The following is a 23,400-nucleotide window of genomic DNA, read 5'->3' as shown; positions in this document are numbered from 1 at the left end:
GTTGGAAAGAGCTGCCAATAAAGCCCCTTTTATCAATATGAGAGTAAAAATCCGGAGCTTGTTATTGTCGCAAACATCTGGCTCCGTACGCCAAAAGGAAGCCGGTCGCGCTATAAGTCCGTCAACACCTGACACAAACAAAAATAGTGAGGGAAACGGTGCAGGAAAAGCAGCTCTGCGAGTGTCGAACAAAAGAGATCAGTACAGACAGGCACCACACCTTGGCAATGATGCGGCTCACAATCAAAGGAACCGCCGTCATCGCCGGAGTCCTGTTTTGAAAGGATATCTTAAAAAACCTTTAAATGTGCTTCGCCTACGGAAAACAATTGCGCTCTTTGATACGCACCTCGTCGCCATTCTCACGTACTTATAGCCGTTTGTTTGGGCGCTCGCGGTCAACACCAGTTCCTGTCGTGAAAGACAAACGATCTAAAACGCGCTTACCGCACAAACAAATTGTTTAATGTGTGGACAGATGGGGCCTGTCTGTTGTCGTTGCATTAATTAATTTGGATTTACAAAGTTGAATGACAATATTATTCCAACAATTGTTCATTAAAACAGGACACGTCGGAACATGCATTTACATTGACATCAGAGTTTTTAGGAGGGAATCTGGTTGGAAGCCAGTGAATAGAAAGGGAACATGTGAACGCGACATAGATGACCATAACGTTTTGACCGTGACTCGGCTTCCTAACATTAAATGTAAAAGAGAAAAAAAATCTCAATTGAGTGCAACATTAACATTATTTCGACTTTCTGTTGGTTTGACTATATGGCACTAGGTTGCCAGGTCAAAGAGTTCACATTTCCAAACAGCTTTCATCACCGATAGCCTACATTTCTGTCACATTTTTTTTTTAAAACTGAAACAAACTCCAAAAATATCACATGACCTCTACACGCTGACCTTGCGCCTTTTTTCCCCGACTGTCCTCAGAAAGAACGATCGCTCAAGCCTTCGAGCAACATGCTCGACTGCTCTTTTTTTTAACCTATCTCCAAAAATCTCATCAGATTATTATTTCTCCACAGCTAAAATCTGACATGAAATCCTTCAGTTAGGTATACGTAGTTATTTTTCCTGGCTACCAATAGAAGCATTCCTGATGCTTTCAAAGAGTGTGTCTCCCAGGCTCCAGCAGAGGGGGCTGCCTACTGCAATCATATGCTGATTAATTGGGCCTGATTCTCCCCATGCTGGGAACATAAGTTGTGCCACACTGGAGGTCGCATGTTGGTATGCGGCTAAAAGGTCACACGGCGTCTCCCCGTCACCTTTCGGGCCGTGCCGGCCCTTCCAATCACGTTTGATGGACACGAGGAAAAGAGCCATTTCCTGATGATCCCTCATCAAGCCTGTATCAAACTAGGCTATGTTCATTTTTATTAATTGTGCATGTTGCTCTCTAATTAGCTAATGAGAGACAAAAAAGCAGGTTTTTCCGGCAAGAAAAATGCAAATGGCTCTTAGAAAATAGCACCAAAAAAGTAAATGGCAAGGCTGAGAATCATCCTTCATTGAAATGTCAGAGATAAATGGCTCAAATGTCACATCAATTAAAACGGGGGACAGTTAGTAGTTCATTAAAGAGAGAGCCATATTGCACCGTCGGGTACCGTTGCCAACCCTTACTATCTGGGGCAGACTGGCAGCGGGTCCAGATGGCACAGAAATCCTCACAGATTTCAAAATGGTCTCTGCAGGGGTGGCGTTTCCTCCCCCCCCTCGCCACCGAGACGGGGTGTGGGCCACCGGCCCACGCCGGCCCGCCTGCCTGCCTGCCGCATTCCAAACGGAGGCGTGCGGCGAGCTGAAAGAAGCTCTGAAATTAAAAATAAGGCTGCCGAGGACAAAAGACATTTTGAAACAATACAAGAATGACTGAAATATCGTGCCGGCTTTAAATGTACGACGGCTCCAGGGGACGTAAGAAAAGTCCGCTCCACTTTAGACCGCATAAAAACGGTGATAAATTCAGTGTACGCTGCCTGGCGTGTTGTTTATTGTGACGTGGCAGATTTATTAGTTTGTCGTGCATACGTGCATTCGCTGGGATATTTTTTATTCACAGGCATTATGCTCAGGACCCAATAGACCTCTGTGAGGAGCCACGGGAGACTGAGAACTGGATGAATGTCTTGGCTATAAGTGGGAATATAACGTGTCGAAAATGAATACGGATACATCTATAATCGTATTTCTCTTGTAAAACTATCAAGCAAATCAAATATCTAAATCATTACTATTACTTGTCTGCTGTGTGCTGGGACCCCCTGCAAGATGCCAAATCCCAACTTGAGACCCATTAGCCATATTCGATAAGCCTTGTGTTTGTCTCTGGCAGAGGAGGGGCTTAAATGGGATCTTGGCCAATTGCAGAAGGAGACACCATGTCTGCATCTTTTGATTGGTGGAACTTTAGACATGGGGAGAAAAGAAGTGGGAGGCAAGGTCATGTATAATTGTCCAAATTATTTTATCATCATTTTTTTAACCGTGTGGGGGAGGCAAGCAAGATAAACCTAGCACACCGATTTTGCGATAAAATATGTCTGATTTGTCATATTGCACATGCGTGGTCAGGGAACCACCCAAAAAATAAGTCTGGTTTGGTTTTACATGACTTCTTCCTGATGTTGTAGATCAAGAATAGGATCGTATTGGAAATGTGTATTATGGTTTTTTCAAAGGCATTTTATTTGTGCAATAATAGTATATGTACTTTGGCTATGATTGTTTTCGAATGGTTTCAAAGCTAGAAACCTTGTTTCGCAATCAAGCAATGTTTTGCATATAGTACAAGCCTGATTGTAACTTTGATAGCAAATATTAGTCCGCAAAACCATACTTTTTTTTGCTCTGTATGTGAAAAATATGTAGGCCCACAAGCTGAGTATCCGTAGTGGCACCATACCGTACTTATTTTGCGACCAATTATTTCCTCACACCGGGACCGACTGCAAATCAGAAAATGTCCTTGTACTCGTTTCACCCTATATTTTGATTATCAGAAAGGACGCTGTATTTTGTGTCCAAAGTAAGTAAGAAGTAACACGTTTATTTTGATTGGGTAAACGGTTTAGATCAGGGGTGGCCAATCCCGGTCCTCGAGAGCCCCTATCCGGTCTGTTTTCCATATCTCCCTCCTCTACCACAACTGAATCAAACGATCAACTCATCAGCAAACTGTCCAGAAGCTTGAAACCGATCCCGATTATTTGATTCAGGTGTGTCTATGGAGAGAGATATGGAAAACAAACCGGATAGGGTATCTCGAGGACCACAGTTGGCCACCCCTGGTTTAGATCTAATTTTCAATCATAAATAAGTCAAAACCAACTTCTTCGCTCTTGTAAAATAGGAAGCAATGGGAATGAAGGCAAGTAACTGTCTTTCTAAAGTTATTTTACCCACACAATCGTGACATTTGTTGACATTGTCCTTAACTATGAAGCCTTTAATGATGCTTGCTGGAGACAGGGGCCTGGCAGAATTTGGCCAAATTTTGTCCAATCACTGACCGGAGACTGTTTACCTACCGTGATTGGCTAACACCTCCTCGTGCACATAATGAATCAGGAAGTGATGAGAAGCAAAACAAGTGTGCAGCATACAAGCACGCGGAGGCGTAAGTCAAATGCCATTGTAAGCGTTTAATTTCCTATTAATGTCACTCTTTGTCACCCACAGCTCAATATTTAACGGAATAGCCGTTGTTCTACAGACGCCATTACTACGATCGCATGTACAGCCGTTTATTTTAGATTAGATTAAACTTTATTCACTCCTGACTCGGTAACCAGAAGTGCGGGTTTCTGCGTCAATCTAGAGTTATAGGATGCATATTGCGTCGACTTTCCTCTCCAGATCGTAGTAAAGAAAAAAGCACAATGATCGACAGCAAGCTGTTATTTGTTATTCGTAAAGAGATGCGTAAACAAACTACGCGGATCTCCGGCGTCGTCAGTCGTGATGGCTTTATTTTTTAATCAGAGCAGACTATTAGCTGGGACATAATTGCCAAAGTCCATTATTCTTTTTTTTTTCATTCTTAGTCTTCTTCTTTGGGGTCTATTAGCGGTTTGCTAAATGGCAGGCAGCTCGGTGCGTATCCAAAGTGCACGCCGTGCTACTATTGTTTGGCTCAGAAATGTTCTCGTCTTTATTGTCAGTGTAGTGTAGGCAAAATCCTCGTGAGAGCTGCAAGAAGAGTAGAAACAAGAAAGTTGAAGAACATGCACACACTAAACACACAGTTGTGATCACATACCATGACAGATGTGTGTGCGTGTGTCAGAAGGGGTTCTGCAAGTCTCAATGAAATAACATTGCATCTTCCAGTAAAAGTCGTCAAAAATTTCTCCTATATTAGAATGTATGCCACGTTTTTCCAAGCATTGCAGGATCTCTTGTTGTTAGCAATTTGACACTTAACAAGCAAATCCTAAGATAAGCAGCATTTGAATTTTTTTCAGCCTCTGGTAAGGAGCCATTTAAGTCCTCTGAGGATTATAGTACTTTCATGAAAAGGGTGATGCAATGATCAGATAATGCACAGGATGTTCAAACAAAGTGACATCATTTGAAATATGAAGACATGAGTAACTAACAACATATTCTTTTTTTTACTTAAGTTAATTTCACAAATATGCACCACCCGTGACACAAAACATTTTCCTTCTGGCCTTCATCCTTAATTTCTTTTATGTCAAGTCTGTTTCCTCATACTCGTACATTCCCCATCTTTGCAATTAATTACAAATTATATTGCCCTGGGAAAAAAAGTATAGTAGAAAGCTATGATCTCAATCTTTATGTAGCAATAGCATATAAATTACAGATCTTATAGGTCAATATTTATTCCCGATCCAAATGATAGTCCCATGTTGCCAGGTTAACAATAAAAAAAAAATAGTGTTTCACAGTTTTTAGAAACTTTCCAAGTAAAGGTTATTGGATGGAAAAGGTCTTCTTGGTTAAAACTCCTTCAAATCAATGTGACCTTTATTTGTCATTACCCCCATCCCTCAAAAAAGAATTCACATATAACATAGTCAATCATCTCCCGCTTCCCCCTCAAAGTAAAAATAAAAAAGCAACTGCTGTCTGGTTATTGCCAGTATCCATCTCAGTCGTCAGAAAAGCTGCACGTTTTTGCTGTTGTTAAGGGCTGGAAAGCAGAATCCCATCGGAGTTGCACCCCAAGGAACAAATTTAATGCTAGAAAAACATCCCGGCCATCAACCAAAAATGACGGATTGAAAATAATGTCGAGCTATCTTGGGAATCCCCCACCAGACAAGGGAACAGACTGCATTGTTTTTCTCATTTATGTGATATATAGAACAGAAAGAGGGGGAAAAATGGGCGATTTATTGGTCAGATAGGCGTATTCCTTCCCATGCACCAAAGAAATATTGGATTGCAATGTCGGGATCAAGCCACATCATGACATTGTTTGGAGGCGAGGTGTTCAAACACGTAAGCCATCATCCGCCGGGCGGCCCGCCACGCTTTTTCCGATAGATCACTCCATGCAAATGTGTGTGGGAAATGGTGGCAAGTCGCCACGTGCGGATGTCAATGACGTGAGGTGTAAATTGCGCTTCCTTTAGCAGGGCGCCGAGATGAGGAAGCCGAGGGAGGCCCCGTGCGCTCCCCAGACCGTCGCCTTGCTCAGTCCCCTGGGGACCCTCCGAGTCGACGCCTGTGAGAACGGCGTGCACGCCATCCGGATCCTAATGGATGTCGCACCTGCCGAAAGGTACCGTACAACAGCCGGCCCGCCGACGCCGTAAACAAAGGTGTGAAATTTACAGGCAGACAGTATCCACTCGCGTGATGGAGTGGCCCCATCGCTCATCGCGAGCGGGGGGCCTTTTTGTGGATCCCACAAGAAATATCCCGCTAGAAAGTTGGGCAAATATGCCGAGGCGCTAGAAATATGAGGGCCGCTAGAATACGGCGGGGCTGGAAATTGGATTTCCGGCGCCACGCGCGCTCGTCATTTCTTTTTCTTTTTTTGTTCCCGCCCCGTGTTTGAAATTTCACCCAAGTAACCGGTTTATTAGCCACGCGGGAGTCGATTAGAGCCACGTGTCTGCCGAGGTCGGCAAAGGCCACGTCGGGGAGCGCGGGCGGGCGCTCTTCCTGTTTATTTATATTTCCCGGCAAGTTGAGCGCGGGCACTTTTGGAGTGCGGTGCGGTGGCGGCGGCGGCGGCGAACGTAATTGCATTTCACGCCCCGGCCATCCCTCAAAATTGTCAGAATGTCGACAGTCTTACTGAAGCGATTGAGAGTGATTAAACCCGGCGCTAATACGGAGTTCCTCCTTATTTCTGCAGGTCCGCGTCCCCTACGTGGCAGATTAGTTGTGATTAGATTGGAATTAAATATCCATGTATCGCAGATTCGCATTTGATAACCTTGAATGGTTTGGGAAATTAAACCATTTCCAAATGCACCCAGATAGGAAGTTCTATGTTGAAATTCTAATTTATGGAAACCCATTAATGACCTTGTATATTCTACCTCAACATGTGTTTCCTGGCGGGGGTGCGATGGCCTCAAATTCATCAAGCAGTGAAAAACATTCCACTTGTTGTTAATGAGTTGAAGTGAGGAGATTAATAATATGGAATTTTGATGATGGGAGATGTCCTATAACCATGCCCGGGCACCTTTCTCCCATCTCTTTTGCCAGCCGCCTTTAATTTGTGCGTTCAGGTTCAGTAGGAATATGCAAATGAATGTAATGATTCGCACCACTAGATCATCTCTAGCGTATCGTTTGCGCTGTCGGTCATAAGCGAAGCTCCCATCGCGTTCTCCGAGGTGTGCCGGGCAGGAATTATTAAAGAAAATGTTTGCTTTCGGACCCGTGTCGAAAAAGGAGGCGCCGATAAAGTGACAAAATGGAAGCTTACCTATGTAGATCTCGCGAAAGCCCCGGTGTAGCTATAATAGTGGTGAGGATCAGCCATTTCCATTGATTTATTTATGACATACTAAACAAGGCTCTTGTCAGCTTTCCTCGTGCCGGGGCGGCTGGCTTTGCCAGTCAGCCTTGATGAATGATCTCCCAGGCCATATTTTGGATGAGGGAAATGCATCTAGTATGCACGGCGAGATGATGTGTGACCGCCGCTGCGCGGGTCTGTTGTTTCTCGGCTGCCAAATTCGCCGGGGCGCCGGCAAAAGCATTGCGGGCATTGATAGATAGTTATTGATAAGCGCCATTATGGCCACATAAATGCTCTTGAAGTATTGCTTAGGCACCATGACCGTCAGCTCCCTCTAATAGAAACGTCTCAAGCCCCTTTTGCTTGCTAACTGATCTTCGCCACGTTTCCCCAAATCAACCTTCCTCTCTGCCAGTCTTAACGACAGCCCTGAAGGCACCATCACATGAACAAATTCATTACATCTCCAACAACCCCAGTTGGGGCCCGACGTACCAGCCTCCCCGCTAAAAAGCTTCACCAAACGCCCCGCCCGCCCATCTGCAACCCCCCCCACCCTCCTTTCCCTGTTCCTTTTTAGCACGCTTAGAAATACGTAATGATTCATGTTTTGTTTACAACATATTACTATCGGATGAAATATAATGAATCTTTCACATAGACTTGTAACACTAAGGAAATCATACTGCTCTTTTTTGGGGGGGGGGCTGGTGTAAAATATGAAAAAATAGACTCCTGCCCCAAGACATTTTGTGAGCATATTATTTTACAATGCTTTGATCAATTTGTCTGTCAAGCGGCCTGAGATGTGAGGAAGGGAGGGCAGATGACGGCGGTGGCGGCGTGGGGGGGAAGCAATTTAGCCTGTGAGGTCCTCAATAGAAATGTACTACAGGAGCCTGAGTATGACATGTTGCATTAGAACCTGAGTAGCCTTTATTGCCTGATAATGTCGCCAGGCAATGCCGATATCAATCACCCTTAAACAGCCTCCATGATGTGTTTTTTTTCACCAGCAGGAGCGAGGGGGGCAAAAAAAAATAATGCATGAAACATTTCTCGCAAAATAATTGATTTAATTCCGAGCTCTGGGATTCCTTCAAAAAAAAGGAAAGAAAAAGTACAGTGCTAGAAGCTAAAAAAAATGTTTCTATAGAAACGTGTAATTAATTTAACAGGGATCAACATTCCGCCTCATTTGCATATAGATATAAACAATATATTTGCGCATCTGAAATCCCAGCACGCTCTGGTCACGTGATCCACCTAAAAATCCAGAGTATCTTCGAGCAAAAAAAAAAGGCGCATTATACTTTCCAGGGCTGCAAATCCGCCTTTTAACCCCCCCACAGTTCCCTCTACGACACAAAGCCACATAAATCTGCGTCTGATTTTTCCACATTGCTCATTGTTTTTTAGTTAATGATTTTCATCTGTTTGTTGTTGCTGTGATAGCGGGGAGGTGTACCATATGCTCTGGCAAAAGACAAATGATTAGCAAATGAAATTCCGGACAGCTGTCTGACTGAAAGCGCTTGGTTGATAGCATTCTGCTACCATAATTAGCTTAAGCTTTGGGTTAATTAACTTTCTACCTGGATATGCATAATAATGGCGTTTTGCAGAATGCCAAGCGGCACGGCCCGGCTTTTTATTTGGGATTTCCAGAGCGTATTTCAATTTCAAGAGGCGATTTAGCTCGGCGGCGGCGGCGGCGTCAAGTATTGTAGATTTTCCTCCCCGAGCCAGATAATTCTGAAACAATAGAGGTGTATTATGTGGCAGAAATGCCATTTCTGAATGTAATTAAAGCGGATGAAAGCAATCACCGATTTTTAAACGCTTTTGTCTCGCGCCAGCCCCTACTTGTTAAAAAATACCCATCAAGAGGAGAAAAGAAGCAGGAGAACCCCCAAGTCCTTCAATAAGAGGCCTTTTGAGACTCAAGTGGAGTACAACAGTAATTAGTCTTTTGTATGAATTTGCCGGCCATGGTCATGATTAGCTAAGCATACGAGAAGGACGGCGGGCCCGCATTGCTTTTAAGGAGGAGGGTGTTAAAGTCTATTTATCACCAGTTATCCTCACAGCTTTCCATTATCGCCGGCAACACGGGACGGGGGCCCGAGAAGCACCTAATTGTTCGACGGTGGGCTGTTTTTTTTTCTGTCAAAGCCGCCACCCCCCCTTGCGCGTTTGGCATTCGTACGCAGCCAGGCGTCCTCCATCCACGCAGCCCCAATACCCAAGCTGTCACAACAGCTTTTTGCACACTGACGACGTTGGTGTGAAATATTTGAGGTGATGCATTTATCGTTTTTTTTTTTCTCACACTCGTCGTGTTGTGAATCAATACCCCGATTCACGCTGAATACAACGACGCTAAATATGCTCCATGTTTGGCGTCTGTTTACATCATGCATCCAAACATCGGGAAGTAACATGTCAACAATACATGTTTTTTTCCCGTTTTTTTTCATCACACCAACCTCTCCCAATGCATGTTTTTTTTTTCTTTTTTTTTTCTTCACGCCACCTCTCCCTAGATCTGTTTATACTTAGCCCAGTGCACCCTTTTAATCACTCCTAATTATTACGTCGCCGGCACCCGAGCCCCAACTGTGTCCTACATAAACTGCTTACATTTGTAACTTAAACTGCTTTGTCATACAAACGGATATCTGCTGAGATCTTGAATGAAACCATCAGACGGCAGGCCGAGGGACTTTTTGACGCGGTCTCCCTAGAAATAGCCATGAATAATTCATAGCCTAATGATATTCAGATCATTTTTGTTCCATTTTTTTTCCCCTTTTCCACCGCGGCGGCCTCTGAATATTGTTTTGCATGTTGTGAAGTGTAGTACTCAGCTGTGTATTCATTAAGGTGCTGCTCCCACTGGCCCTTGGACCCATCTGTGCACTATGTTTATGCGCCCCTCTCCGGGGACTGTCCCAATCAAGCTCGGTGTGCCACTTCCTGTGCAGAGCAGCACCTGTGTAACACTACCTGTGACGCTCTACGCACAGACGGACGAGACACTGACTGAATCCTGCGAATGTTGCGTTTTTTTTGTTTTTTTTCTGGAACGCAACCTCCTGGGTGAAGGCAGGAGGTATGGAGAGAGTTGTAGCTAAAAACAGCTCTCCTGCACTTTTTTTTTTCTCTTCTCCCCCTCCCAACTGTCGACCGAGAAGTTTCTCCCCGCCAGGAAGGGGTTGAGCTAGTTTGTTTTCCAACTTGATTGGATTCTGTATCTGCAACATGCAGAAGTGCGCACCGCGCGACATACTAAGGCAATATGCAGAGAGATGATTTCGCGCTGACATCTCGGAGAGGAGTACGAGTCAATTATGCCCAAGTGTTGTTCTTGCTTATCTTCCTGTGGCACCAAACAAGGATTTAGTCAAGGATTTAGGGGTGAGGGGGCGGCGGTGGGGATCATGGTAAGCGGTTCACAACAAAACACTCAAAACTCCTGGGAGCGGGCACTGATTTAAAAATAAATTACAGAAGACGAAGCGCTAACACTCAAGGGCCCTCAGCAGTGCTGGCGTACACAGGTGAAGATTAGCCTCCTCGCTAATCAGAGGAACAAGGCAGTAATTTGCTCTGAACACAGACAGTAATTAGGACTTGGTGACACTGGATTCCCATAATGCCTTTGTGCTTGACGTGGTCAAGTTTTGACAGAGGCTATCCATGCGGGGTCACCGTGCAAACCCTCCCCATTCCTCCTCCACCATCAGCACCACCACCACCACCACCATCATCAGCTCCCAGTCTCTCGGCCCTCTTCAGCCGTGTCTCTAAAAGGTCCCCGCAGTTACAGGGGATCCCTAATGTACTTTATGCCTCCCTCGCTGGCTCCTTACCATTCGGGTAATTGGAATCTCTTACTGTGGCACTTGAGAATAGGGGCTAAAAATGCGATTTGAAACTGCTCAGTAGTCTGTTGAAGATAAACATTGCTGCTCCGGGCTGCGGATACACTACATAATGGACTAAGAGTTAAGGCTGTGGTATTACATGCCTTCACTGACTCCCGTGGCGAGCCAACTGGGAGAAGGCCTAATTGTTGTGTGCTTTGTTGCCTTCCCCTGCACCTGCCGCCGCCACCTTTTATGCATCGCGTTCAACTCCGCGCCGGTCATTGGCTAATTCTTAAGAGGAGTTGGATATCCAGAGAGCCGTTTATCCTGCCCACTTTGATTGTATTTTTTTTCCTTTCCCGAGAAATGGGAACGTGCACCCGCAGAGGACAACAAGCGCCTCTCGGAAAAGCTCTCGACTTTAATGCCGCAGTCGCCAGATCGGCGTCTGAATGATCCTCAAATGGTTGAACGAGCCGCACTGAGCAAGTGCCTTACAATCGTATCACAGCCTTGGCTTCGAGACCATCAGGATCTTGACATTCATAGAGACATGCTGTGTTTTGCCCCCACACCCCCTCCGACCCCGCCTGCCTTTTTAGACAGTCATTTTAGGCTTTTTTCATGCTCTCTTGAGTCCTTGACGTTTCCAAGTTAAGTATCTGCCGTTATAAGGCCGGGGAAAATATTGGACTGCGCTTGGCCTTTTCTATTTCATCCTCTGACCCGCTATGTTACCCATGATCGGTGAAGGAGAACCCTGGCAGGCTGTGTCAAAAGTGACAGCCGATCGAGTCGGGATGAGCGCCATCACGCTTCACAGGATGGAGGCATGAGTTCTGAGTTTTTTTTTCTTCTCCCCCTTTTTTTGTGCGCTAAACCATTACACCCTTCGCCAGATTCCTTTCAATTAGATGTTGTGGCTAACCTGTTTCTATTCTGCACTTGATAGAAAAAGTCTTACTGAAGACTTGTGCGAGTACGAGTCCGAAAACATAGCTGAGAAAATTGGAAAATTTCAAGTCGATATCCTTTTTTTTTTTTCTCTTTCCTTTTGTCTCCTTTGATTGTTTCCTCCTGGATGAATGAAATAACCTGTGATATTATACAAATGTGCAATTCATTCTTTATATTAGGAAATAGGCAGTGCTCCAAATGACTCCCACTTTGTGCAGCAATGATTTATGGTAATTGGAAATTGATTGTGACAGGAGCACAATATTAGAAATTTTCTGGAATCACAATCTGCTGTCAAGGGAAATATTCTTTTTAGTGCAGCGCATCCTGGCTAGCCCTGAATTATTTGTTATTACCGGTGATGGAGTCAAAATATGATAACTAGCCGCAAGACTTGTATAGATGGAGATATTTTTCTTTGTCTGAATATAAAACAAAAGTGCATAGTGGTACCGTGGAAGCAATTACTACTGTATTTCTGCAGCCGGAGTTGAGAAAAAAAGCACTTTCTTTCCCCGAACTGAACTGCAGGTTCGTTATGGACAAAAGGCCAAAACACCAAAATGTACTTGATAAAAACAAATATGTTTGTGTGTGCTTTTTACAATCAATTATTTCCCAACTCTATCAAAAGTCACTCCAATTCATGTTTTCTAAACTAAATATCCCTTTGAGATTAATTATCCATCCGCCCATTTACTAGGGTCATCCATAAAACCCCTCCCAATTAAAGGTAAATCCTGAACTGGTCATCAGCCAATCACAGGGCACCGTAGCGAGATCGAAAATGTTCACCCTCACAAACGCGCAACAATGGATAATTTGGAGTATTCATTGAACCTGCCATGCATATTTTTGCAATATGGGAAGAAACTGGTGTACCTGGAGAAAACCCACGCAGGCACGAGGAGAAAAACATGCAGTCTCCCCATAGTTAAGGCCCAAGTTCTGGCTTCGAACTCACCACCCTTGATTTGTGAGGCGCTTGACCTGACCAGTCTCGCCACCTGAGATTAATTATAACGCCATCCTTTCACGTAAACATACTTTGTTTGCAAGTACTTTATCAACTAAGAAAATATCAACCAAGCAACAACCTGAAAGTAAAAAAAAAAGAACTCGTAAGTCGGTCAACTCGGCAGTAACACTTGAAACCAGTAAGTTATGTGCCACTGTATTCTCTGGTCTTTTACTTGCAATGAAGTCAAGGCAAAGATGACATCCCTCATGAGTAGTTTCAAAGTCCACAATGCCGTGGTCTAATTTACGAGTCACCGAGGAGAGGGGGAAAAATGTTGCCTGCTCGGAACATACATCTACACTGCCCTGGTGCTCTTTAGAAGCAATCCCCCATCGCACCTGGAGGTGACAGACTTCATCTCCGCTCGTGTTCTTCCCCCTCCTTTTATTTATTTATCTGCCTCTTGTTTACCAGCCATAACATGGACTGCATTGCATTAACTTTTACTACTGTCAATGTTGTATCACTCACGCCGGCACCTCGAAAGCCGGGCGCATCTGTGACGGCGGGGGGCGGGGGTCGGCGGGAAATTAACCACGGTGACAAGTGTGAAGTGCGAGCCGGGAGGGGGGTCAAAGGTGAGGCGCCTTAAGCAAAGGTACGCTAGCCTTTGTCCGGTAGATTGTAAAGGCCTGGGGGTCCAACAGGAACATTTCCACACACAATATCCCCGAGCTGTCAGTGTGCAGCGGCTGGAACATCCTCTCGCAGAAGAGGAGTAGAGGATGCGGTGATGGAGAGGGGGAGCGAGCGTACAGTGAGGTGGCCTGAAGATCCTTGCACAGAGAAAGAGGAGGTGGAGGGGAATGCTGGTGGGTGTGGGAGGAGAGAGAAATGCTGAAGGAAGAAGAAGGGGAGTCGGGCGGGGGTAGAAAGGAGAAACAATGACAAGTAGGGGCTGGCTGGGCACTCACCCGTGCCGGCTAGAGATTGCCATGAGCCACGGCCATTGTTTGAAAGGGTCTCGGCACGAGACCCCGCTGACAGGCCTGCCGGGTTCCAACTAGAAACCGCCGCCTGCTTCATGTAGGAATGAGAGTGTTCACACTTTGGACTGTATTTACAGCCGGTGCTCAACGGCACCCGGGAGGCTTTTCGTCGCGTGGCCGCAAACGGTAGCAGGTGGGGATGCTCGGTCACGGTCCTCCGCTAAAGCCTGGCTTCACGTGTGTAGTGTTACGGGAATCCCACCGGCGGAGTGCAGACCCTCTGCCGATCAGTTCCGATTTGGATTGGCACCGAACACGTCCAATTTGCTCTCTGGTTGTACCTGTGTTGAAGGAAGTTGCGGGGCGAGTCGCCTGTTAAATCGCACCCAAATATCAATGTTGTTATGCAGGACATTAGTTGAGGCATTTGGTTTTGTTCAGCAATTGTCATTTTATTAAATCCCGTGTGTTTTGCCTTTATCATTACATTTCCAAAAGAAATAGAAATGTATTGGCATTCAAGGAAAGGATAGCAGAGACCCAGTATTTAATTGTATTATAATTTTTTTTACCACAATGACAATATGGCTCGCAAATTGTACTTTTACAAATAGCAGTGTCAAAGCTCTCACCCAAGCCTGTAGTATTCTGTTATCTTTGATCAGTATGAATTTGGTGTTGATTAAGTTGATAATCCCGCATTGCTAGTTTTTCTTTATTTTATTCCTAGCCTTCTGGAGTCACAGCAAAATTTAATGGGGTCTTTTTTTGGCCTATGTGCTAACCTGCAACAAAGTTTCTTTTGGAACGCGTTTGCATAATTGCACAACGTGTCCACAAACTCTTCCCTGGTGGAGATAATGAGATAGTGGCGCACACGGTGACCCCCAGAAGTGCGAAGACACGATAGCGAGGTGGGGAAAGGGACACATTTTGTGTTTAACAAAGTAAATGTCTATTATTAATACAGTACAGGATAAGCCAATTTTGAAAGAGAGGCACTTAAATGGCAAAGTTATTTATTTATAAGCGTCGTACACCAGTTAATGGAACGGGCTACCCGCCTTAAGAAGCGCACACAGCTTGAGGTCCACTTTGCCGTAATGCACGGGCTCCGAGAGAACCTTCCCAGTAGGGTCTTTAAGTGTCAAATATGGGTCAGTCTGCTCGCTCACGTTGACCTAGGGGGTGGTCAGCGGCGGGGAGAAATTCAGCTGTTAAGTGATGCCAACTCAACCGTCGGCAAATTCCTCCAAGCGTCCACTCGTGCTAAGATGCACGTCCAAGTGCGGCTCTGGCCAAAAAAAATCCATTTATTCTTGTCATGAACTCTCAACTCGACCCAAGCAGAGTTGAAACTCTTGTTAACGCTAAGCCCGTTCACTTTTTTCCTTGAGCAGCTGCAAGACATTTCAACCCCCGAAGAAATGACTCCACTTCCTTAATGTTGTTAAACTATTACCACTGTTCCTTCTGGCCCAACAATGTTTTCTTTTGTACTTCACCAAAGGTCTCATTAGTTTAGGCGTATTTTAATTGCATTTTTTTTTTTACTGCCCACGTGGGTCAAGATATCTGGTCATTGTTGTAGTGGTATGCAAAATCATTCCTAAGATCTCAGTTACATACGGAAGCAACAAGGAGTGCTAGAATTAGGGTTTTGAGGTGTAAACGTTGTTTATTAGGGAAGGTGTCATTGACAATGGTCGACTTATGTGATTTTTGTCCTTTTGCTGTGAATTGAAATTAATTTTGTCACTCGTAAACCCTCGATCCAATTGAACTAGTTCAACAGGAGTGGATGCATATTTGCGTCAATGGCAGCCCATATATTTATTTTCATTTACTTTCAAATCAGTCATTTAAGTGCTAAACCTACCTCAAACTCTAAAAACATAAAATGTTTTTTTTTTTTAATTAAATCAAATAATGTAATATTTAAGGGGAAAAATACCACAAATAATAGAATTACCATAACCCACATGTGTCAAAGTGGCGGCCCGGGGGCCAAATCTGGCCCGTCGCATCATTTTGTGTGGCCCGGGAAAGTAAATCATGAGTGCCGACTTTCTGTTTTAGGATCAAATTAAAATGAAGAGTATAGATGTATATTGAATTTCCTGATTTTCCCCCTTTTAAATCAATAATTGTCATTTTTTAATCATTTTTTTCTGTTTTTAGTTCAAAAATCATTTTGTAAAATCTAAAAATATATTTAAAAAAGCTCAAATAAACATTGTTTTAGATCTATAAAAAAATGAATATTCAGGGATTTTAATCTATTTATAAAAACAAAAATCTAAATATTATATCTGAAATGGTCCGGTCTGACACCCTTGCCGTAACCAATCAGAAACCTGAAGAAAGCCAACCTTTTAACCCATATTAAAAAAAAAACTAATTAAAAAAAATTGGCAAAACGTTCGTATATAATATTCATCGAGTTAGTCATACACATTGTAAAAATAATACAAACAGCCCTGGAAAAGTAATAATTGTCCAAAAAGGAAAAGACCACTGACTTCATTCAAACAAAACTAAACACGTTTTTTTTCTGCATATGCACACACACACACAAAAAAGAAAAGCTTTCTTCACCATGGCTGCATTTAGTGTGCAAAGGTCTTTTGGGTGACCTAACTATAGTTTGCAGTATGTCCAAAACACATATAGAAAGAAAAGAAAATATCCACTATTAAAAGGACCTCTGTGTATCTTCAAAAACAAATTCCTGCCCCATCTGGGATCTGTAAAATATGTGTCAATTGTGAGGTCATTTCAGCCAGTCAGCAACCTAAAGAAAGTCATTCCCGGAAAATGTGCAATAACAACAAAAGATTTTTATTGAAAAAGTAAAAAGCTAGTTTTCAACAGGTTAAAGAAAAATACATCTGTGTATATACAATAAATGTATGTACATATGTTGAATTTACATTAATAATGGTTCCTTTTTATTTTCTTGATTATGACAATGATTAAAGATAAAACAAATTAAAAGGTATTAAAACAATTTAGTTAAAAAAAGTTCAACATCCATCTGTGTCCCTTTTTTGCGACTATAGTTTTGTTGAAATCCACGCAGTGACCAAACCACAGTCTGTATGTGGCCAAAACACAGAAAAATGTGCATTGTTAAAAATACCCAAGTGTATTTTTAAAATCAAATCTCTCCCTCTGTGGAGCAAACGTGAGATCATTTGGGCATAAATGCTGACGAAAGTCTTTCCTGCAAAAAGCATAAGTGATGCTTTCAGTAACTAAGGCCGTCATTTCTTTATTGAATAAAAGGCCACAATCTTACAGAGGTTTATACTAAATTACATAAAGTTCGGAATACTTGTGTGATGTCGTAACATTTTGCCAATCAGAATCCAAATGAGATAACCCTTTAATATGCATAGGCATTTAGATTTAAAAAATATATATACATACATATATTTCCCTCAGTATAAACATGTCTATATTTGTGTGAATAAAACTAAAATGAATATAAACAATTATGGCAATTAAAATGAATGATTTAAAAAAATACTCTAAAGTTGATTAACTTTTTTTTTTATCCCTCCATGCCATTCCTTTAGTTTTGTCACTTGTAGACCCTCGATCCAATTGAACCAGTTCAAATGGATTGGATGTATATTTTTGTCAATGGCTGCCCATAAATGTATTTAATCTTTCAAATCAGTCATTTAAGTGCTAAACCCACCTCAAACTCTAATAACTTAAAAAAATACTCTAAAGTTGATTAACTTTTTTTTATTTTATCCCCCATGCCATTGGCGCCGCTATATAGGTCAATCAATTTTGATTGACTCAACGATCGCTGCCAGGCCTCCCAGCCAAACTGATTAGCACGTCGATAAAGCGCGGCATAATTTTTCATTCGACCGCGTCCCTCTTTAACGACTCCCATTTCATTTGGTAAATGATGTCACCCTGTGCCCGCGTGACCCCGCGGGGCATCTAGTTACACCCCGGCGGCGTCCTTTAGCGCCGTCTGTCGGTTCGCGACGACTCTTCTGATCCGTTCTCGTCTCCCGGCAGGAACGGCGAGACCCCCCCGAGGTGCCGCGTGGTCAACGGCGGCCCGGCGGAAAGGATCCCCGAAATGCGGCGCTGCGTGGAATGGCTCCAGGCGTACTTTGGCGATCGGCGCAGCACTGGGAGTCTCCCGCCGCCGCCCGCCTTTCACCACCCCGCCCTGAGAGCAGGTCTGTCATGGATAAATATTTGCAGAGCCGCGGTCGGGATCAGCCTTTCACTCTTAATTGTCAGTTACATCACTTACACTCACTGGCGCTCTGTGTTAATAATGAAGTATTTTATAGCTGGGGGAGAGCGAGAGGGAGGACAGAACCCAACGCAGAGCCGTAACTTGGTTCAGTAATCTGTGGCGGCTCTTACCACGCGTGTTAGTCTTGGCAAGCGTTCCCATGATTCTTGGCACATTCTTTGAAACTGATCGAATTCCACTCTTGACATTTTCAGACAGGAAGCTCTTTTTTTTTCGTCTTCCCCCGCGCTTTCTTTTAATGAGAACATGTGAACGGTGCTAAAGTTTGAATGAGCTTATTGTCGGCGCCAGGGCAGTCGCATTGCCCCCCCTTCCTTAAAAAAAGAAAGGGGTGGGGGCAATTAGCGTCCTTTCACAGCGTGCGTTTGAATGATAAAGACAAGAAAGAAGTCTTTAATTGTGCCCTTTCGCCGCTGGCCGACCAGCCATTTTTTTTGAAGCGGTAAAGTTCACCAGCTTCGCATGAAAAATTTTGCGGAGCTCTCATTTAGACGCAGGATCGCACCTTGCACGTGGAAAATAGCGGGCTCTCTAATATATGCATTTAACAATTGTGTCTGCCTTCCCTGGCAATCAGGCCTCACTTTCCCTCTAATTTCATGCAGACCCGCAGTGCTTGAGTGATGGCATTTTCAATGAGCAGGTACTCCGCGGAGACCGCCGTATACAGCCGCCGAGTCCCACGTTCCCGCAAAGGCAATGCAGAAATACATCAGGACCAATTACGATATCACCTTTCAGTGCGATTCCCTTCGCCACCAAGTGCTTGTGTACCAGCCCCGGGCTCTTTCAAATCGCATCTCATCTCAAGTCTTTGGGGTTTTAATTAAATTTCAGGATAGATGGAATTCTTCATTAGTACCTGATCTGAATAGGTGATTGTGCCGTGTTGCGCCTCGCCTCCCTCGCCTGTTGTTTTGGGGCTCGGTAAATACTGGGTTTAGGGCCGGATTGCGCTCAGTCGGGGCAACCGTGGCCCGCGCCTGGTTAAAAATGTTAAATGTTGGCGGTGAGAGGATTTGTCTTTTGAGGGAGGACAAGCGGGGGAATGCATTGTTGTTGTTGTTTTTTTTGTTAATTCACGAGGAACGGCGCTTCGGCTCACTGTTGCGTAAGCAGCGATTCGCAGAACGGGAAAAAAACGAGAATAAAAATCCAGCCAAAACAAGTTTAATCAGGTCATTACAATCTGTGACAAGCAACTTTTGTTTGCTGGGTTATCTTACGGGAGAGCCTCCATGCGACAGCGCTCTCGCTACACTTGTCATGTAATATTGAGTTGTGACCTTCGCTTGAAGTGTTGCCATGTTTATTTACACGTTTCTGACAAAACAAGCCACTTTTCATATTAGCTGTCACCATATACCTGAGCCGCAGAGGTGACATGAAAGGAGAGCCGAGGTGCCCGTTTTCCGCCGCGTCTTGACTGATTGTCAGACGCAACATCACACGCAACTTTGGTCCTCTGAGGTACCGGGACTGGCAAGCGCGTATATGTGTGTGCTTGATACCCCCCCTCCCCTTTCCCACCACCTTCAGGAAAACACAGACTCTACCGTGGGTTCTTAAAACGATGCATATTCTTATCTCATTAATTATACATCCATATGTAACAGACGAGAGGATCTTAGTCTCGGTAAGCGGCGCGGGAGAGAGGGGGGCGCGGGCTACGGGGTTTGCTGCTGCTGCTGGTGGTGGGGGGGCTTACAGGGGCGCTCTTCAAAGCCCAAATGACTGCGTTCCTGCAGGAGCACCAACCTCCCCCCTGCGTGCAGCGCAGGGCGAGATGAGACGCTCACCAGGCCTCGCCCCTGTGATGTAGAGAGGAATTAGGGAAATGAACGTTTTCAGAATATCGAATAATCAGAGAATCATCAGCACCCCGTCAGTCTTCAAACACGTGGATCCCTCCAGACTCCAGAGACACTTTGACTGGGAGTCAAAGTCTTCCCTCCCATTAGACACAAAGGATAATGAGCTAGCTGTATTTCCACCATTGTCTTTTTTTTCTTCTGGTCCCATTCTCGCGAGCACGTGCGACGACGACGACGACGAGCTGACTGTCAGCTGGAAGTCATCGCTCTCAATCCATCATTAGCACGCTTGACGGAATTCCCTTTTATTGTGCCTTTCCCACCTTCTTTCAAATTGCTCTCATATCCAAAAACCAGGAAATCAATCATAGGAGTCGATAATAATCATAATCGCCAGATCCCTCGGACTGGCCGCGCTCGCCACGCTCGCCGCGCTCGCCACGCTCGCCCTATTACCTGGCCTCTCCCGCTAGGTAATGACCTGTGACATAATTATGGCCACGCGTGTAAACATCTAAGTGCTTCCTCTCAACTTTTATTTAAACAATTGACATCACTGCACCCGATCTAAAGAGGGTCCTGACCTCAAACACAGCGTATTAGTCTCTTTATGGGGTACGACTCTGGGGGGAAGGGGGTTGGTTATGCCGCTTTCCTCCAGCGACCCATTTGAAGCCCCTGTCACCAATGCTGATGAGGGCACAATTCTTTAACCTCTGGAATCGGCGCCTCTTTCTCGGGATAAATAGGCTACCCGGAATTAGTCGGGGAGGGGGTTAAGGTAAACAACACGGAGGCGCTTTTCGCTTAAAGCGCCAACTTTCGGTTGTTTGCGGGGAAACGTCAACGCGGGATTTGTCAGTCCTTAAAGTCTGGGCAAACTGTCGTCGGCATATCAGTGACAAAGCGATATCAATATGCGCATCACGCGGGTCGAAAGCCACTTCCTTTGCTGAGGGGGAATAATGCATAAAGGAAATTTTTGGAAGGGGGCGTACCTTATCTCGTCACAACGTCGCCTCCGTCTGCGCCGGGGCCCGTCATCTCGTTGACAGCGTGATTATTACCTGAAAAATTATTAAACAGTACCTACGGGCCTCGTTGAAGACAAAGAACTCACATGGGTGCGCATCAATCAAATGTATCCCCTTTAGGTTTTACACTTATTCCCCCCAGTTTAGGCAAATTGCCTTGTTCGTGTGGCTTTGTGTAGCGGAGAGTGACTACGAGGTAGCGAGGGAGCCTGGGGAGACCAGGATGTTCACTCTGTAGAAGTGAGACGGGGGTGTGACATGTTTTCACACAATGCCAATTTAGGGGGATTTCTCCTAGATCACTTGTCATGTGCTCTCTTAGACCATATAAATGAGAGAGAATGGGAGATTACTAATTGAATTTTTATGACGGAGTACACGTACGCACTCGTGTATACCAGACAAAGTTCACCCCCTCTTGATAACGAGACCATTGTTTCCGCGTCGTGTTCTTCTACGTTCAAAGTGTTGTTCGCCCGCTACAAAAGCGAAGCTCTGGAAATGTCGAAAATATATATATATATATTTTTGGTGCGCGCCTAGACAAACATGCCTCCTCGCCACTGCCTGATAATCCAACCAAATATATATATATATATATATATATATAAATTAAAAAAAGAAGATAAAGCTACTGCTAAAGTGCTAATGAAATCAGAGCTGTTAATGTGGCCGGTTAAGCTGCAGATGATTTGAAGAATTCTGCCATTTAAGTGGAGATGATATAATGAATCTACTCTGAATAGAAAGCAATTAAAAGGACAAATTGGTCTGATTAACCTCAAAGTCATCCCGCTGCCACAAATGGTAGGCAACATTCAAATTATTATTATTAAAAATCTGGAGCAGATTTGCCGTCTTTTTGGCCTCTCTTAATCCTTTTAAATGAAGGAGCCAACTTTTTTAATTTTAGCTGTGACCTTTCAGTGCATAACCTAGATTTTTTTTCTCTCCTCCTGCCGTGGAAATAATTTTCTCACATCAGCTACTGTACTGTATTATTCCTAGTGCGAAGGTCAAATAGAGGGACTTGCATGTGTTTAGCTGGGTTTATGGGCACTTAACTGCGGAATTTATCCATGGTGAACGTTTCAAACGTTTCATTTTTGCAGTGATTTGCATGCACGTATTATTTATTTTTGTTAAATGTCAGACCAATTGATTAAACAAGATATAATCATCATTTTTTTTCTTTTTCCTGCAGACACCTTCACTAGTCGCGTGCTGCACACCCTCTTCAGAGACATCAAAATCGGGGAGACGGTCTCCTACAAACGCCTGGCTGAGATGGCGGGAAATCCCGCCGCGGCGCGGGCGGTGGGCGGAGCCATGAGGAGAAATCCGGTACGTGTGATTGACGGGTTTCCCGTTCCCGCAGATTTACTGTGATTAATGGGAAGATGGGCAATTGCCTATTGTGTGTGGATTCCGAGTCGAATGATTAGTGATAATGAGGCATTTTGACCTTAAATAATGAGCCACGGTGAGTTGATTGATTAGCACCAATGAAACGTTACGTAAGGAGTTCTTATGAACAATATGTATCATTTCTGTCTATTTAACGTAACATTAGTCAGTATTTACGTACACGATAGGAATCCGAGCACACCCGGCCATTAATTACAATGGACAATTGCATTAGTGCCAATGTGGCTTTTGCCTTGAAAGTTTTGTCTTGACAAAAGTGCCAGAATGTAGTTATCAAATGTCATCATTTAACAATATGCTCGATGGGTGTAGGAAAGAAGTGTTTATAGTCCACACAAACTCATTGACGGGTCTTAGAAATCCAATCAGTTTGAACGGGGAGGGCCAGCAGCGATTGAACATCAAGTTCAAATGTGACAAACTAATTTAAATCTGGAGCCAAAGAATGAAAGCAGGCACCAACCACCTCTTAAAACTGTGAGATTATTATTATTTCTTTTTCTCACAATAATTAAGATAAATATTCCTTCTCAACTTAGTGTTTACTTGTTCAAGCCGTCTGTTTCCTGAACAAGATTCCTAGAAACGGCACTGTAGAGCCACTCCTATTTCAGACCTGTGGACTATTCATTGGGCCCTTGGGGTCACCCAAAGCCACCAGCTTGGTGACCCTGGTATCAAGTTTTAGTCTTCTACCCCCAAAGTAAACAAACCGTAACTTTTAACCCCTCTTAAATACTATCCAAACAAATACAAAAAAGACTGTTTTTGCATGCCATAGGCAGGAAGTATGTTTTCTAGATGATGTATCATTTTATTTAATCAACTTTTAAGCCATTTATGAAGCTATTCATAAAAATATATATATACTATTTTATAAAAATACATGAAAAATGCAATGGGGATTATTGCGATATGACCTCATCTTGATTTGGAAAAGTTGGATAAAAAAAATAATAATATTGTGTCTATTGCCTATATAATAATAATAATAATAATAATAATAATAATCGGACATAGGCTTAGGCTTTGTCATCATCATTGACTCGACCAAAGCCTAATTGTCATCATACCCAG

General features: G+C 43.9%; 1 protein-coding gene across 9 annotated transcripts in view; it reads left to right on the top strand.

Annotated features, from left to right (window-relative positions):
• The window catches only part of LOC144084812 (methylated-DNA--protein-cysteine methyltransferase-like), a 124,974-nt gene that overhangs the window by 76,597 nt on the left and 24,977 nt on the right, over positions 1–23,400 (top strand). For 2 of the 9 annotated variants that reach the window (XR_013303915.1, XR_013303918.1), the window contains 3 exons: positions 5,629–5,774; positions 17,798–17,964; positions 22,100–22,239. Coding sequence is in view for 1 of the 9 variants with exons in the window: in XM_077613584.1 (XP_077469710.1) it covers positions 5,438–5,491; positions 5,629–5,774; positions 17,798–17,964; positions 22,100–22,239 (507 nt within the window). In the remaining 8 variants the exon portion in view is untranslated. Of the gene's footprint in view, positions 1–3,606; positions 3,656–5,331; positions 5,492–5,625; positions 5,775–17,797; positions 17,965–22,099; positions 22,240–23,400 lie in introns of those variants that run through there. The other 7 variants (XR_013303919.1, XR_013303916.1, XR_013303921.1 and 4 more) reach the window with 7 other exon arrangements.

Source organism: Stigmatopora argus, chromosome 11 (assembly GCF_051989625.1).
Source record: "Stigmatopora argus isolate UIUO_Sarg chromosome 11, RoL_Sarg_1.0, whole genome shotgun sequence".
NCBI lineage: Eukaryota > Metazoa > Chordata > Actinopteri > Syngnathiformes > Syngnathidae > Stigmatopora > Stigmatopora argus.
The sequence above is the reverse complement of the archived record's forward strand: the minus strand, read 5'-3'. Positions and strand labels throughout refer to the sequence as shown.